The sequence below is a fragment of the Palaemon carinicauda genome, chromosome 13 (genome assembly GCF_036898095.1).
Source record: "Palaemon carinicauda isolate YSFRI2023 chromosome 13, ASM3689809v2, whole genome shotgun sequence".
Lineage (NCBI taxonomy): Eukaryota > Metazoa > Arthropoda > Malacostraca > Decapoda > Palaemonidae > Palaemon > Palaemon carinicauda.
This window is the reverse complement of record NC_090737.1, coordinates 98,364,445-98,382,856: the sequence shown is the minus strand read 5'-3', so window position 1 is coordinate 98,382,856 and position 18,412 is coordinate 98,364,445. Positions and strand designations below refer to the sequence as shown.

At 46.2% G+C, this 18,412-nt stretch overlaps 1 protein-coding gene across 5 annotated transcripts in view; it reads left to right on the top strand.

Moving 5' to 3' along the window:
- LOC137652344 (mannosylglucosyl-3-phosphoglycerate phosphatase) overlaps positions 1-18,412 on the top strand; it is a 266,291-nt gene that overhangs the window by 148,300 nt on the left and 99,579 nt on the right. For all 5 annotated transcript variants that reach the window (XM_068385696.1, XM_068385700.1, XM_068385697.1 and 2 more), the window contains exons 7-8: positions 8,794-8,959; positions 14,718-14,981. In XM_068385696.1, coding sequence (XP_068241797.1) covers positions 8,794-8,959; positions 14,718-14,981 — 430 coding nt within the window. The remainder of the gene's footprint in view (positions 1-8,793; positions 8,960-14,717; positions 14,982-18,412) is intronic.

The window sequence follows — 18,412 nt, the reverse complement described above, 5'->3', positions numbered from 1 at the left end:
CACATTTATCCTGGGAAAGGGTCCTGATTGTAGCCTAGTGGCATTCCAAGTCATTATTTTCGAAACATTTTTTAATAGAACTTTATTTTTTATAGATAAGGTTGCATACAACATATAAGCTTAGGGTTAGCTGTTATATTACACTTAATTTGGTATTCATATAGTAATTTGCTAATTCTGTTTTGAAGCTCCAGTTGTGATTTGGTGAGGAGTTTGGAATCTTGGGGTGAGAATTGGATAGCTTATGTTATTCCTTCTATCCTAATAATCTTTGGTGGGAATTACTGTATGTAGCTTACATTATTCCTTTTATGATATTGGCTTCTTGTGATTAGGTGTTTGACTAAGAAAAGCCAAAGTTTACTTTGTTCCGTAACCGAAATACAAACCACGCTATTTACATTGGGTTTACCTTTCGGCGTAGCTGAAATGACGAGCCAATAGTTTTTAACGAGGGTTAACTACCCCCGCGCTAGTTAGCGGGGGTAGGGGAAGGGATAGCTTGCTACCCCTCCCCCCCCACACACCGGTGATTTGCTTCACTTCACTTTTGGCTCCGGCGATGAACAGACGTGTCTGTCCATCGTCCTCGTTGACAGCCTTAATCTTTTTTTGCTTTTTCTTTCAGTTTGTGTGTGTGTGTTTTGAAGTTGACCTCACCCTTATTGTTCACTAAGCGCAAGTGCCCTGGAATTGCCGGCCGCCCTTGTGGTACTTTTATGTCGGCGGTGGACACAGATCCTCACACCCTTTGCCCGCAGTGTCGAGGCCGACGGTGTGATAAAGAGAATACGTGTAGTGAGTGCAGGGAGTGGTCTGCCTCCCAGTGGGAGAGGTTTGGCCGCCGGCGTAAGAAGAAGTCCAAGAGAGACCGTTCTCCTTCCGGGGTTGCCTTGAAGGAGGAAGGCTCTCGGGACTCTTCTTTCGCCGCCCAAACCTCCTCCGAAGCTCCCCCTCGTTCGGCTCCTAAGGAGAGTCTGCCGAGTGGGAGCGCAGGCCCTAGTTCTGTTTCCCGACCTTGGATTGGGGGAGAGGGCGTCGCCTCCCATAGCGGGGCGGTTCCTCCTCCTCCTCCTCCGGGGGAGGTTATTGCTAATGAATCTTTGTCTAATGATGACCTTTTTCAGATTTGGGCTTCCCTGGGGCTTAAGGGCCTGCCCTCCAGGGTAGCCCTGATTGACCTTGTCCAGTTGGGGGCCGCTGTTAAGCAGTCGCCGGTGATAGCAGAGGTAGATCCTCTGTCTATCGTCGACGTCGTGGTGACAGAGGCTTCCGACGGGTTGGGTCAATCCTCTGCAGGTACTGTTGTGGGTGATGGTGCTGACGGCTCTCCTCCCCCTTCCGTACATCCTTCGAAGGGGGAAGGGAGTCCCGCGGGCTCTTCTGCTGCCAAGCCTCCCTCTAAGGGGAGTGCTTTGACTGAGACTCCCCTTCGGAGGACTGATGGTCCTGATGTTCTTTCTCGTGGCCGCCTTCGCCGTAAGGCTCACCGTCCGCTGCGCCGCAAGGGCCTCCCGTCTCCCTATAAGGGTGCTAAGAGGCACCTTTTTGAATCTTCGCCTCCTTCCTCCAAGGGGGACTCTCCTCGCCGTAAACAGCCTGCAGCTCCAGCTTCCTTAGACCTCTCTGGGGATCGGTCTCCTACGCCTTCCAGACCTTCAGCTTCTGGTGCAGTTGTCCAGCAGCCTGACCTCGTCACCCGACGGGCAACGGTCCCTTCGGGGCAAAGGGATTCTTCCCTTGCGCGTCAGGGTTCCCCTGCGCGCCCTTCTGCAGTGTTAGCACACAGGCGCTCTCCTGCTCGTCAGCGCTCTCCTGTTCGTCAGCGATCTCCTGTTTGCCAGCGCTCTCCTGATGATCGCCCCTCTTCTCGCCAGCGCTCTCCTGAGGACATCCTTCAGACTGTTGTTCCTGTTGAGCGCCCAGCCTGCCAGCGTTCCCCTGCTCGCCCTTCTGCAGTGTTAGCGCACAGGCGCTCTCCTGCTCGTCAGCGCTCTTCTGACCGTCAGCGCTCTCCTGTTCGTCAGCGCGCTTCTGATGACCATCGCCCCACTGCTCGCCAGCGCTCTCCTGTGGATTCCAAATATCCTGCGGTTCCTGTTGTGCGCCCTGCGCGCCATCAGTCTCCTAAGCACTCTAATTTGGCCAAGGACTCTTCTCCTCGCCCTCGCGATCCTGTTCGTCAGCCTGTTCCTGCGCAACATCGCTCGCGTTCTCCAGCGCGTACTTCCAAAATGCCTGTACGCCCACGCGCCTCCTGTTCCTGTGCCCGTTCGTGAGCGTTCGCCTCTGCGCCCCGCGCCGGCAGTTCCCTCACAGGATTCCACGCGTCGCCCTCTTGCTCGCCAGCGATCACCAGCTCGCCAGCGATCACAGACGCATCAACATTCGCCTGCTCGTCAGCGATCTCCTGCGCGTCAACGGTCCCCAGCGCGTCAACGGTCCCCAGCGCGTCAGCGATCACCTGAACATCGGCGATCTCTAGACCGCCCGCGTGACCTATCGCCTGCTCGCATGCGTTCTCCAACGCGCTGTCGCCCAGAGGATCTGGAGGGACATGGGTCGCCTTCTGTTAGCTCGCCCTCGCGCGGTCGTTCGCCTACGCGATCTACGCGCTATCGCTCGCCAACGCGCCACCATGCGTCAGCGCGCCATCGCTCGCCTACGCGCCAGCTTTCACCAGCGCACCGCCGATCGCCTGCTCGCAATCGCTCTCCCACGCGTTACAGGTCTCCTGAACAACGTCGTCAACGGACATCGGAGCGTTCTCGTTCGCCCGCGCGGCAACGCGCTCCCTCGCCGACGCGCCAACGCGTTCGTTCACCAGCTCGCCCACGCGCTCGTTCGCCTGTACGCCCTCGCGCCCACTCGCCTGCGCGCGACCACCGTTCGCGTCGAATTTTGCAGCCCGCGACAGCAGCAGGAACGCGTGTCGCCAGACCGCACTCAGGATCGCCTCCACCAAAGCGCAGGACTCTTGTGCAGGATAGGGAAGACACTTCAGAGAGGTCAGTGCAACTTTCTTCCCCTTTTCCTTTTCAGGCAGGTCCAGTGGTGTCCACTCCGAAGGATCGCCCGATCCCCTTCCCTCCAGCGGGGATTTCGGACTCTTGTTTCCGTGGAGCGGCAGACTTGGTTTGGTCCTCTGATGCGGGCGTTAGTGAAGGCTATGAAGCCGGCACTCGCCGATCAAGGACACAAGCCAACGGCTGCCTCGCCCCCGCTGAAGAGAAGGAGAGGAGTGGACTTCGTGGTGACTTCCCCCAGGGAGAAGTCGGTTCCTAAGAGGTCTGTCAGGAAGGCCCCATCCCCTTCGCAGGCGTTTTTTCCTTCTCCCGTGGACGAGGCTTTTCCGTCCTCGGGTGAATCCAGTGAGGTGATAGTGTCCCCCTCGGCACCAAGGGGGGAGCCTTCTCCTCATGGAGGAGAATCGTCTCGCGCGGAAGGTGCTCTCCGAACCTCTTTGTTGGGATCCTGTATCCCTCCCAGGAGGGAACCCAAGGACTCCAAGACAATCCCGAAGTCGTCTTCAAGGATTCGCCAGGAACCCGCTGCTCCCCGGGAGAACGTCCACGCTTCGCCCCAGGAAGAGATTCCAGGGACGGGAGACTTAGCTGCCAGTCCGCAAGGAGGAGACCAGCAGGAGTCTGAGCATGCCTTCTGGCAGGTCCTGAGCCTGATGAGGCAACTCAACGGGTTCATGGACCCCGTGATCGCCCCCCGAGAAGGCAAGGACACGGTCCTGGACCAGGTGTTCAATGTTCAGAAGCCCCCTAAGACCAGTGCGGCTCTGCCCTGGTCTCGGGGGTTGAAGAGTGCCAGAGCTAGGGCCAATGTCCAACTCGCGACTCTTTCTTCCTCCAGTCGTTCCTCTGCCGGGAACAAACTCATCCCACCTCCTCGTCTCCAGCAGAGGAGGTATTTTGAGATCTTGGGTGAGTCTAGTCTCGCTCTTCCTCTCCATCATAACGTAGAAGAGCTTGCTAAGGGAGTTCCTCTCGAGAAGCTCTCCGCCCGGCAGGTGACGTTCTCGGCGTCGGAGATCCTGAGCCATGAGAAGGTCGCGAAGTGCGCCATGCAGGCCACTTCGTGGCTGGATATATGGCTAGGGACTCTGGGCATCCTATTGCGCTCCGAGGACTTGTCTAAGGAGACCAATAGGAAGGCCCTGGAGACCTTCTTACTCTCGGGCACCCGCTCCATCGAGTTCCTGGCACACCAGGTCACCACCCTGTGGGCCAACTCGGTATTGAAGCGGCGCGATGCGGTGACCGAGAGGTTCCACCCGAAGGTCCCCGCCGTGGATGTCTGTAGGCTCAGACATGCTTCCCTCCTCGGGGAGGATCTGTTGGAGCCACAGGATATGGAACGAATGGCTGAGAGGTGGAGGAAATCTAGCCAGGACTCCCTCCTCCATAGGGCCCTTACAGCTCGGCCCCATAAGCCTCCAGCTCCGCAGCAACAGCAGCAGCAGCCTCGTAGGCACCGAAGCAGGCACCAGCAGCTAAGAAAGTGGTGTCTAAGCCCCAGCCCTTTCCAGCCAAGGTCAAGAGGGGCGGTAAGTCCTCCAGGGGAGGCAAGGCTCCAAGAGGGAGCGGCCGCGGCCGCAAACACTGGGAGTGGCAATCCCCCCGCGTGTCCACCTGTGGGGGGATGCCTTCGACGTTGCGTGCACAGGTGGCAGCAACACGGGGCCGATCCTTGGACGGTTTCTGTGATCAGCCAAGGCTATCGCGTCCCGTTCATAACATCTCAACCTCCCCTGACAGCGAATCCAGTGTCGTTGAGCTCCTATGCCATGGGATCGGTAAAGGGGCTAGCCCTTCGGGCAGAAGTCGAGACCATGCTCATTAAGGATGCTCTCCAGGAGGTCGTCGACGGCTCCCCAGGCTTCTTCAGTCGACTCTTTCTTGTAAAGAAGGCGTCTGGAGGCTGGAGACCTGTCATCGACCTCTCGGCTCTGAACGGGTTTGTCAAGCAGACTCGGTTCAGCATGGAGACAGCGGACACGGTCAGACTTGCGGTGAGACCTCTTAGACTTCATGTGTACACTGGATCTAAAGGACGTGTACTTCCAGATCCCAATCCATCCGTCTTCCAGGAAGTACTTGAGATTCTGCCTAGACGACAAGACCTACCAGTTCAAGGTGCTGTGTTTCGGTCTCTCCACAGCACCTCAGGTGTTCACCAGAGTGTTCACCCTGATTTCATCTTGGGCGCACAGGAACGGCATCCGTCTCCTTCGTTATCTGGTCGACTGGCTGATCCTAGCAGACTCGGAGTCGACCCTTCTTCGGCACCGAGACAGGCTTCTGGGTCTTTGCCAGGATCTAGGGATCGTGGTAAACCTCGAGAAGTCCTCTCTGCAGCCGTCCCAACAACTGGTTTATCTAGGTATGTTGATAGACACCAATCTCCACAAAGCCTTTCCATCAGGCGACAGGATAGCAAGGCTGAGGAGGGTGGCGGAACCCTTCCTCAGGCGAGAAGAGCTTCCCGCCCAATCGTGGTTGGGTCTCTTAAGTCACCTGTTCTCCCTGGCTCGTCTGGTTCCAAACGGCTGCCTCAGGATGAGAACCCTGCAGTGGTGGCTCAAGTCCCGGTGGAATCAAGGATCCGATTCCCCGGACGTACAGGTCCCGATAGGATCTTTGGAACGGACGGACCTGCGGTGGTGGCTGGTCGACGAGAACCTGCGAAAGGGAATGAGTCTTCTCGTCCTCCCCCCGGAATTGACACTGTTTTCGGACGCGTCAAAAGAAGGGTGGGGGGCGCACGTTCTGAACCAGAGGACCTCAGGCCTTTGGTCAGAATCAGAAAAGTGCCTACACATCAACCTGCTAGAATTGAAGGCCGTCTTTCTGGCTCTTCAGCAGTTCCAACGGTCCCTGGCGGGTCACTCCGTGGTGGTGATGAGCGACAACACCACGGTAGTGGCTTATATCAACAAGCAGGGAGGCACTTTTTCGCAGCAGCCATCCCATCTTGCAGTAGAGACTGAGGTGGACCGAAACCCACTCGATAACACTATCAGCTCGCTTCATTCCTGGCAAGAGGAATGTGCTCGCCGACAGTCTGAGCAGGGCTTCGCAGATAGTGAGTACCGAGTGGTCTCTGGATCCTCAGATAGCCAACAAAGTCTTGACTTTGTGGGGTTCCCCGACCGTGGACCTGTTCGCGACAGCGTTGAATTTCAAGCTGCCTCTGTACTGCTCCCCAGTCCCGGACCCCAAAGCTCTCTGGCAAGATTCTTTCCAGCAACAGGGGGACAACATCGAGGTGTACGCCTTCCCACCGTTCTGTTTGATGAGAAGGGTGCTCAACAGGACCAGACTATCGGTCGACTGTTCGATGACTCTGGTAGCTCTGCTATGGCATCACGCGGAATGGTTCCCGGACCTTCTGCTGCTCCTGACGGAGCTCCCGAGAGAACTTCCTCCACGACGCGAGCTTCTCAGACAACCCCACTCCAACATCCCTCACAAGGCCGTGGCCTCGCTTCGGCTTCACGCCTGGAGACTGTCCAGCGTCTCCTCACGGAAAGAGGCTTTTCGCAACAGGTTGCGGAGAGAATGTCTCGGCACCTGCGAAAGTCCTCTGAGGGTGTCTACCAGGCGAAGTGGAGAGTCTTTTGTGGTTGGTGTCGTGGGAGGGGTATCTCTCCACTCAATGCCACTATTCCAGCAATAGCGGAGTTCCTCGTATATCTGCGGGAGGAAATGCGCCTTTCTGTCTCGGCAGTGAAAGGCTATCGCTCAGCCTTAAGCTTGGCTTTCAGGCTGAAAGGCGTGGACATTTCTTCCTCGCTAGAACTCTCTCTACTCATACGTAGCTATGAGCTTACCTGCCCCCAGTCGGAAGTAAGACCTCCTCCTTGGAACGTGGTTCGGGTCCTCAGGGCTCTTAAGAGACCTCCCTTCGAACCATTACGCCAGGCCTCTAATCGCCACCTGTCTTGGAAGACGGCTTTCCTGCTCGCTTTGGCTTCGGCCAAGCGAGTTAGTGAACTTCATGGTCTCTTGTACGACATCGCCCATTCAAGGGGATGGGGGGAGGTAACGTTCAGGTTCGTCCCTGAGTTTGTTGCCAAGACTCAGAATCCTGGAGTGCCGGATCCACGGTTCGACTCTTTCAGGATCGCGAGTCTCCGTTCTGTAACAAGCGACCCAGACCAGCTGCTACTATGTCCAGTGAGGTGTCTGAGGTACTACTTGAAGAGAACAGCTGCAGTCCGTCCTCAAGTGCGAGCATTGTTTGTAAGCACAGGTAGGACGAAGAGGAGGGTCACCAGGAACACCATCTCAGCTTGGATTCGAAGGGTTAACACCACGCCTTGAATCCAGACCCTCCTCCGTCACGTCGCCCGAGGGCACACGACGTCAGGGGCGTTGCTACGTCCCTGGCCTTCAAGAGAAACTTCTCTGTGACACAGGTGCTTCAAGCTGGGGTCTGGAAGCGTCAGACGACCTTCACGGCCCACTACCTGCAGGACGTGACCCACAGGAGCCTCGATACGTTTTCTATCGGCCCTATGGTGGCTGCACAACAGCTGGTCTAACCTCAGGCTCCTTTATGGACAAGTAGCAGTAGGTTGAGGGCGTTGTTACCCGGTTTTAGTCTGCGTGAATGAAAGAGTATGTCTGACCCTTACTTCTTTCTTCATTCTCCCCTCTCTTGGGGAAGCAGCATCCTAGTCTTCGCATAGCTGACCTCGACCTCTGCAGGTAACCCATGCTTCCTTGTGCTCCTAGTATTAAGCTTAATACTGTCGCGTCCCCCATACCCTGACGAGGTGGTATTGGGAACGTCCTATCCTAGATTCCTATTTAAAGGTCTCAAGGTCAACTTCATAGGACGAGTCACACTTTCCTCCACACACAACTTATGTAGGCCACTCGTTCCTAGCGAAGCAAGGAACTTGTGAGGTGCAGGGGCTCCTTCTCTCAAGTGCTACTCACTGGGAGGCGGAGTCCCCGGGGAAAGCCAAAGTCAGTAAGGCTGGGGACTTTCCACCCCTCCTAAGGGGTAAGTCACCCAATGTAAATAGCGTGGTTTGTATTTCGGTTACGGAACAAATGACAAATTCGGAGATAATTTGTATTTTTCCTAACCATACAAACCTTAGCTATTTACACATATTTTCCCGCCAGCCCTGGCCCCCAAGTCAAGTTCTACCTCTAAGTGAATTGAAGCAAATCACCGGTGTGTGGGGGGGAGGGGTAGCAAGCTATCCCTTCCCCTACCCCCGCTAACTAGCGCGGGGGTAGTTAACCCTCGTTAAAAACTATTGGCTCGTCATTTCAGCTACGCCGAAAGGTAAACCCAATGTAAATAGCTAAGGTTTGTATGGTTAGGAAAAATGTATGTAAAGACAAATGTGGATTAGGTTCAGAATATTGTTTATGATTATTTTATTTTTGATAACTTTTCCACTTGTGACACACAAATGATTCACCAAGATGAACAGATTTTTTATCATAAAATTTATTTCAATACTTATGGAAGGTCACATAATACCCCATCTTCCTCCCCCATGTACATTGAAATATCAGTTAGTACTCTACAGATATTTAGCAACTACGATAGGGGTAATAGTGATCGAGTGGTTTCTAGGGGCCACTTGGTGCAATCTCTACTCACCTTTAACAGAGGGATATAGTTGTCGAGAGAAAAAATTACATTTTATTTTTGTATTGAGAGGCTATGTGACTTCCAAGTATCAAAATATATTTTATTAACATTCAGTTTTTATTTGCTATGGATTTGTTAAACTACAATAAAATTTTATTACAGGTAAATGGGAAAACCATTCTGAAAAGTGGGACTGATTTTCGTGAATTTTCTGAAGTTATTTTAACAGCAGAAGAAGATCAAGTTGATGTAAAAATAAATAAGATTGTAGTGGATTCAAATTTTGATCCTGATGAGGAGTTGACTGAAGCTCTCAAGGAATATGAGGGTATGTACCTTTCCTATAATGTAGTTTATGATACTAATTTAAGAAAAGGTTTTTAAGTCTGGATTTTTTGTGTATTGTGATGTATAAATCACCAAAAGGGACGTGTCCTTTTATGTTATTATGAAGTCAAAAGATTTTTATTGTAGCTGAATGTATTCTTCTGTGATATCTACTCATTAGTATGAATTCCTTTTGGAGTATTTTTAACTGTGTACCAAAATAGATCATGTATTTGTATTTGATGTGTCTATACTCATCAGGAACAATATTTAGAAAGAGACATGTTAGTGAAAATGTTACAAAAAAAAAGCATGTGTGACTGAAAATTAACTGAAGTTCTTCCACGTAATACAAACCATCGGCCTTTCATAGGCATATTACTTCAGCATAGCTGGAAATGGCTGTTAAACTTTTAACAAGGTAAACAATGGTTGTTTCTTAGGTGGGAAGTAGGCCCCACCTACCCAAAATGGTAGGACTAACCTCACTTTGACTTTAGCTGCTGTAGAATACAGATGTACTTCTTTGTGTCCTCATCTGGCTATTAACCTTTGGCTCATTCTTTTGGATTTCATAAAATGGTCTTGTAGAGAGTTGTGTTCGAGGGAAGTTAATAGAAAAAACCATGACGATAACTATAATTGCATGAAACTTTTTTGAATTTCCTGCCATTATCCAGCATACTTTTTCCTACTGGTTGGCATATCTGTTCTATCCCTACAGAAATGTGTTTGGCCTTACAACGGTGATGATATGATGAATCTAGGAAAGTTGGTTTTCCTTAGACATCGCAGGTGCTCCCATTGGAAGAAGAGTTCTGTTGGTACCGAGTGAGAAGTGAAAAGGTGCTACCTTTCCTCTTTCCTTGAGTGTCCACCAATTCTGGAAGGCACTAAAAACATATTACCTGGCTTGCTTTTGTGGTCTCTTTCCTTGTGAATATTATCATAAGCTTGCGTGATGCCGTAGGAGACGAAATTTATGTATGCTCTTCTTTCTCCCCCCCTACCTCATCTTCCTTAGTTTCATTATAACTTGAAGAAGAAAAAGTAGAAAACTTCTTTGAAGACATCCAAGAGGACCGAGTGACAGGAGTCATGTATGGATAATAGTGTTTCTCTCTCCTTAAGGGAAACCGTGCAATACCAGGAACATCTCTGTGTGATTGAATGCCAAGATTTGTATAGTCCCACATGTTAATGGGAAGAAACATTGGCACACACAACACTAGGGAGGTGTCTGAGTATTTAATATGGGCATTCAAACACCTTCACCTATGCCTGGTTTCATTCCGAGAGGAGTGAGGGGCAAGAGCTATCCCATAGTGGTAAAGAACATAGTTTCTCAGAACTCTCTTTTGAGCATACACACTTCTAGTCGCCATGGAAGGACATTGCCCTTCTTTTTCCACTTCTGATACATTCTCTCTCTCTCTCTCTCTCTCTCTCTCTCTCTCTCTCTCTCTCTCTCTATTTATTATTATTATTATTATTACTAGCCAAGCTACAACCCTAGTTGGAAAAGCAAGATGCCATAAGCCCAAGGGCTCCAATAGGGAAAAATAGCCCAGTGAGGAAAGGAAATAAATAAATGATGAGAATAAATTAACAATATATCATTCTATAAACAGTAACAGTCAAAACAGATATGTCCTATATAAACTACAGTAGGGTCCCGAATTATACGTGTTCGAATTATACGATTCCCCTTTTATGCGATCGCTGTTTTTCAAAAATAAATTTTCTGTATCTGCGAAGCCGTCAACTTCAAAGTCTGGTAGTCAAGGACTACAAAACGTATCAAATATATTGTCTTTTTAAGTCTATTGGTAGCCCTAAATACGGTGATTTATAATAAATGTTACAAAACAATATTAACATTACATCTTATTAACATAATTTCATAATAAAAAGCCCATTTAAGGATAAAAATTCCACATCAACAATGAAATCAACTGTTAACTGTGCGAGTCCAGCTGACAAAATGTAAACAAAATTGTGGTTACGTTCTTGGCAATCTTTATCTTTCTCCAACCTTTCAATAATTTCAATGGTAGTGTTAATGATGGTATATTAAAGCATTATTTTTGTTTAGTTCAGTATATATAAAAGCTTTATTTTTCACTTCGGGCGTTCAAGGTTTTCAAGAGTAGACTGGGTTCGTTTATCGGCAGTGAATAGCCTAAACTTCGGTAACGAGTCGGCAATATTTTGTCATATTTTAAACAGTATACATTTGATTTGCAAAGATTGGTTTTGTAGAGTACACGGTATAATCATAAAAAAATCTCTCTCTCTCTCTCTCTCTCTCTCTCTCTCTCTCTCTCTCTCTCTCTCTCTCTCTCTCTCTCTCTCTCTCTGTAAGAAATAAAACCTTAGTTCACATAAGGCAACCTGAGTTTAAGAATGAAATTAACATGACTATTGTTAGTTGTGGCGATCAATTCCTCACGAAACAAAAACACTGCATTCGATTACAACAGCTGATTCATTCTCTCTCTCTCTCTCTCTCTCTCTCTCTCTCTCTCTCTCTCTCTCTCTCTCTCTCTCTCTCTCTCTCTCTCTCTCTCTTGTTATACACTACTTACAAATAGATGAAGAAACCAAAATCAGTTTTCTTAAAGTGTCAATCAAATACGAAACGAAAAAATTATACCGTGTATAGCTCCATTTCAGTCGTAGCTTAAAATACGGCATCAGATTTCATCAGCAAACCACTAATTTTTGGGAAACATCATTTTATTCTAGAATATTGCTACTCTTTAAATAGTTAATTGCACATTAAGAAAGCGTGTACTTTTGTTTTTAAATTTCGGGTGTGTTTTAAAAATAGAGTATTGTTGACTTCTTTTTGTTTTACTTTTGGCTAAGATCAGATCAGCTGACGTCTAGCTGCTGATCTCAAGAATAGGCGCATACGAATACAGTAACAAAGTATTGTTTATACCATTTCTTAACTTATTCAAAACATCTATACAGTTGATATTACATAAGCACCAATGTGTTATAACCTATCATATTTTATTGTTTAGTACATTTAAAACTAACACACACACACACACTCTCTCTCTCTCTCTCTCTCTCTCTCTCTCTCTCTCTCTCTCTCTCTCTCTCTCTCTCTCTCTCTCTCTCTCTCTCTCTCTCTCTCTCTCCGGTGTTATACAATACAGTACTTACATATACTGTGGTTGAAGACCCCAAAATAGGTTTTATTAAAAAGCGTCGATTAAATATAAAACAAGAAAAAATTATACCGAGTATAAATCCATTTCAATCGTAGCTTAAAATATGACATCCGATTTCGTCAGCAAACCATTATTTGTAGGAAACTTCACTTTATTCTAGAAAATTGCTACTATTTAAATAGTTAATTGTGCTTTAAGAAAACCCTGTACTTGTGTTTTAAATTTCGGAAATGTTTTATAAATCGAGTATTGCTGACTTATTTTTGTTTAACCCTTGACTGATCCCTCCCTGTGTACTTGGGAAGGAACACTAAGCACCGGGAACCTATCAACTCTGTAAGATAATTCTAGTACGGCCTCACCTCGCGATAAGTTACATATTGGTAATGCAGACTTCCCTGAGAATAAGTTTCAGTATGTTGCACAGGTGTTCACATGTCTGCTACATCTGCTTGGTCCAGATCAAGACAAGCATCCAGTATGAGTGGAGTGGAACGTACAATTAATTCCTTGAGTGTAGCCTAGATCTTCGGACATGATGCCTATGAAGGAAGATGTCATCGAAGCATACGACAACCAGTTAGGCAGTCTCACAAGACTCGACTGATTCCTTTGCATAGCTTTGTGGGAGGAGCAGGGTGTACCAAAGCTGACCCTCTTAACTGGAAGCTGTTTAGTTCAAGGTACAGGAGGTCACGCTTCTGCTACCAGTGCTAGGGCTCATGCGAGACCAAGGACAAGCCCTGCTGGTCAGGATGTTGTGACTTCCACATACACGATCACAGTGCACACTTTCCCCGACCTGTACTTGATCGTGTTTTTGGGCGGGGAAGAATGTTGGCACGCATAATTTTTTGTCTCATACCGGATACTATACCTGTAGACACTGCTACCTATGGCAAAGAGTTGTTGTGGAGTACATACCAATAACGTAACCAGTTGGATAGACAATTCTAGTACAGTACATACGCACCTATTTCACGAGGTGATAAGGTATGTGTAGGAAAGGTATTTTTCAACACCAAGCTTGTTGGATCTACTCCATTGTTTACCTCTCCCTTGTTCTTCAGTGATTTTCAGGTCCAAAACATCTGGTATCTGCTTTGTTCCAACTTTCCAGTGCATGATAACCACTGGAAGAGTAATCTGATCTTTCTCATGGCTTATGTGAGCTAAGAAATCGTCCCTTCGCAAACGCCTAGGCTTCCTCGGCCTTTTTCCCTTTGGGTTTTAGTCTTTACTGGAATGTTCCAGTTGTTTTTTCTTCTGCTAAGACAGGTTTCGTCTCTCTTGCTCTGCACAGTCGTTGCTTCTCATGTGATTGCCAGTGCACCTTAATTGCCTGCCTGCGCACCTTGATCTGGAACCATTTGATTAGAACTTTTGCTCGTTATTTAGGAGATAGTCAATTTTGAGTCGCCAGCAAACTTGTATACCTGTTAACTGTTCCTTCCCAGCACTACCACCCTAGTCCTAAGCCCCAAAGAGAAGGAAGAAGATGTCACCAAAGCTCAGGAAAACTGATTGGACTGAGTCTCACAAAACTTGGGCCAATTCTTTTGCATGGTTTCGTGGGAGGGGGAGCGCTGTACCAAAACCTGAACCGCAGGAAGGGTTACCGGTATTTGGTATGGAGTTCAGCATGATCACTGCTGGTCTGGAGGATTGACAGCCAGCCTCATCCCTCTCCTGCCTTGGGATGTTCCCGAGATGTATCGAAACACCTTTGCTCACCAAGTTCTTCCAATTCGGTCGTGCTTTAGGGACTGTAATAGGTAACTCCTTAATAGGTTGCCAGGAGTCATGACTTTTGCTTCTCCTGAGGACCAAAGTACTGTACATTTACATTTCCCATGTTAGTTAGCCAGCCATGTTGGAAATAGGGGATATTGTTTATCCTAAAGATGAGTCTCCTATTAAATATCACTGGTTTGTATTGTGATCAGGAATAATTTACAAATTTTCAGTCATATGTATTTTCCTAACTATACAAACCTGAGGCCTTTTAAGTTACACTGCCCACCTCAACCTACCACAAGTCCTTGGTAAAAGGTCAAAGTTATGTTTGCTCTACATGTAGGGGAACAGTATCTACCTATCACCCAACAGACATCCATTGTTTACTTTGTTAAAAATTTATCGGTGGTTTCAAGCTTTGCTAAAGTCATACTTCTGTTAAAGATCTCAGGTTTGGATAGTTAGGAAAAATACATATTACTTTAAAAATTTGTCATATTGCAAATCTCTTGGGATCAAGAATGATGATACATCATATGGCAAGGTAGAAGATTAGAGTTGGGATCATTTTCTATGTTCTTCTTCATCTATTGTGTCTAGAATGCCATACCATTTACCCATATCCTAGTTTTTGGGAAAGTTCTTTATTGTGAAACAAGGTGACATCTTACACTTTAAATTTAGTTTTATAGTTATATTTATGAATACTTTGTATTAAAGAGATTATACTTACAGTATCTGATTTTAATTTTATTTTTCTCCAAGACTAATATAACTTATTGATAAAACTATTTCTTTAGTTTATTGGTATTTTTTAATGAGTATTTTTTTTTCCAGAACTGGTTGGATCAAAAATGGACGAAGTCCTTGGGAATTTTAGTGTGGATTTAGATGGAAGATTTTCTTCAGTTCGAACATCAGAGACCAGTCTTGGAAACTTCATATGTGATATTATAATGGCAGCGTGTAATGCTGATGTTGCTATTATCAATTCTGGAACACTGAGGTCAGACAGAATACATCCAGCTGGGGAATTTACAATGAGAGATCTAATGACTGTATTACCTATGTTAGATCCTCTTCTGGTCCTGGAAATAACAGGTTGTGCTAAGTATACAGTGCTTTACTTGTATTTTGATATCAATATGGAATATAACTATGTTTTTCTTAAATATTATCATATAAAAGTACAATTCCATGTTTTACACTCCTAAATTAAAATGTAGTAAAGAGGACCATTGCAAAAGCTATTCATGGCAGATTATGGCTAATTACATCCTCAATCTGGTTGAAATTCTTACTCCTTGTGAGTAAGAGCATCTACTTAATTCTTCAAGGAATACACATTGCTTTATGCTAAGACACACTGTTGTGTGGACTCTCTTTTAAGATGAAAAGACAGTGGAGCAATGTGTGTCAGGAGGAAGAAACAAAATTTAGCAAAAACCATTTCTGTAGTTTTCCTGAGTGCTGATGTTCCAATCTCATTCCTTTATTCCTTTTTTTCAGAATTTTTTTTACAATTGAAGTAGATAAGGGGATTTGACCTTAGCACTGAATGATTTACAAAGAAAAATCAGGAAAAATATCTGGCAATCTTTTCCAACTTATTGAAATATAACATAGATCTGAGATGAAATTTAAAGAAGACTTTTTTTTATTTCTGTAATTTCATGGATCTAGAGATGGGTTGGGTTAATGGCAGCCAAGTTGCTTAAGCCTTTCATGATGAACTTAGGGCCACCGGTCTGTCAGTAGTGGGTGATAACTGATACATGACTATTAAACAAAAAAAAATCTGTGACACATGTAATAGTCAAGCATTGTACCTTGTTACTACTACTACAGTATAGTGTTCTGCCCTATGTCAGATGCTTTCATGGATTAGTCACCCTCCATAATTCTCTATTCATGGCCACCTCTTTTTGCTCTTGGTACCTTCTCCCTCCCTTCATCTAACACTGACTTCCGTTTTTTCCTCTGAGCCTTTGTCCTTCAAATTTAATTGGTATAATGTGTCCTATACAGGTTTTATGCCTTTTTTTATTATTGTTATTAGGGTGCTCTTTTCTCCAACTATTCTTGGGGTCTCTCCAACTTATTTTCAGCATTCTCCTCCATATCCAAATTTCAAACGCTTCCAGATATTTCTTGTCTGTTGCTTTTATAGTCGTTTCAGAATGGTATAATGCTACACTTTTTGAAATCTTCAATTCCATCTTCAGCTTTCTCTTTAATGTTCATATATATATATATATATATATATATATATATATATATATATATATATATATATATATATATATATATATATATATATATATATATATATATATATATATATATATATTCTCTCTCTCTCTCTCTCTCTCTCTCTCTCTCTCTCTCTCTCTCTCTCTCTCTCTCATATATTTGCAAAAATGGAATTTTAAATATGTACAGTAATAGCTGTTCCAGCTATGCTGAAGTCACACTCCTATTAAGGGACCTGAGTTTGTACAGTTAAAACAAGTGCAAATTACTTTTAAAAGTTGGGGTTTTTGCTTTTGAAAATTCAATTGTTCCGTCACTCTATACAAACCTTTGCTATTTTTAGGTATATTACTTTCGGCGGAGCTGAAAGACGAGCCATAAGACTTTTAGCGGGGGATAACCACCCCTACCGCCAGTTAATGGGAGGGGTGGGGGCTGGGTAGCCGGCTACAGCTCTCACTCACACACTTGGGCTGAGCACCCACTTTGCTTTTAGCTTGGTGAGAGAGATGTCTTTCTCTCCGCTCCAACTTAACTGGCCATTTGATTTGTTTTTTCTTTTCATATATATGAAAACATTCATGTAATGTTTATATATATATATATATATATATATATATATATATATATATATATATATATATATATATATATATATATATATATATATCTATATATCTATCTATCTATCTATCTATCTATGTATGTATGTATGTATGTATGTATGTTTGACAGCGTAGTGCGATAGGTTTTGGGCGGAGAACCTTCTCTTACGATCTTCCTCCCTTGGACCCCGGACAACCTGTAGGCTGGTGGCCTTCCGAGTGACTCGGCCTCTGCTGCTGGAGATTCATCCTCGTGTGGATACTCCTTCTCTGTTTCAATGTTAACGTTACTTTCTTCCTGCGAGTTATTTGGAGAAAGACCGCTTGCGGCCTACCCTGAGATTGACTTCGGTCTTGCTGTTCCTCGCTGACGATGCCACTCTCCCTCGTTACGTGGGTGACCAGCAGAACCTCTGCTGGGGTACACCTTTCCCGTTACGTGTGGGGGAACACTTTTCCCGTTACGTGGGTTAGATTGTTCTCCTGAATTGTTTTCTTCAGTAATTAAGTCTAAATAGCAACTGTTTGTTATTTAACTTTTAAACACTCAACGCTGCACTCCTTCAGGCGACGTTGGGTTAATAGCCATACTTAGCTTGTTTGCTCCCACTCGGGGAACCTCTTTCCTGCCGTAGGGTTTAGTGGTTCTTTCCGAGTGGTTTGTTTTGTCAGCTGATTGATTAGTCCTGAGGGAGTTTTTCTTTTATAATTTTTTATTTCCTCAGCTAGTAATGCCATACTTCATCGTTCGGCTAAGTCAGCCGACGTAGAAGAGTAGAGCCATTAATTCTTGTGGAATATGCAGTCCCTGCCCCATCACAGTCCTTTTCTCCTTCACCTGTGGCAGATCCTGATCAGCACGCTGACTTTGACCTTTCCCTTACAAGGATTAGGTCCCTTTCAAGAGTGTTACAGTCTCTGCAACACTCTTCTTCTGCTCCTTCGTTCCTCTTACTCAGACGTAAGAACAGGGGCAGTGGCATACTGGGTTCCTTTGTGGGTTCCAGTTGGGGTATCCCATGGGGGTGAAGCCAGAAATTAGCTTCGACTATGTTTCACAGGTAGCACTCAATGCCGACCTTCAACCTTCAGGTATTTGCCAGCTCCTTGGCGTTCGCCATCACTTTGTCACCTGTCAGCTCGTCATCGCCCATCAGTGAGCGATCGCTCATCAGCTCTCTTCCTGGTTTCTGGTTTCCAGCAACCTTGGACAGGACTTGCAGCCACCGGAGAATCTCAGAAGCCTTGACCCTTGGGGTGTGTTTTTCCTACTTCATTCAACGGAGATCTTTTCTGGTAAGGATCGCAGATCTCTTCTATTTGCAATCCGCTCTACAAGAATGCGCTCTGCTTCCCAGCGAGACCCTCCTGGTCTCTTCTTCTTATGCAGAGCACTCTACCGCTTTGGCTTCCTCAATCGATTTAGAGTATCAGAGCCATTCTCAGCATCCAGTTGACACAGAACTTCGAGGGGCCAGGTAACCTGCTGTAAGTGGCATTACTACAGTAGTGCTTACCACGACATGCAGTTGAGGGAGTTCAACAGTTCTACTCTTCTGGAACCTAACCCAGCACTCACCTTCGATGAGAGGGGTAAAGCGCAAGTGTCAACCTTGGCCCATATCTTACCACTGACAACTTGTCGTTTTACACAAGCGCAGTTCTGTCGGTTTC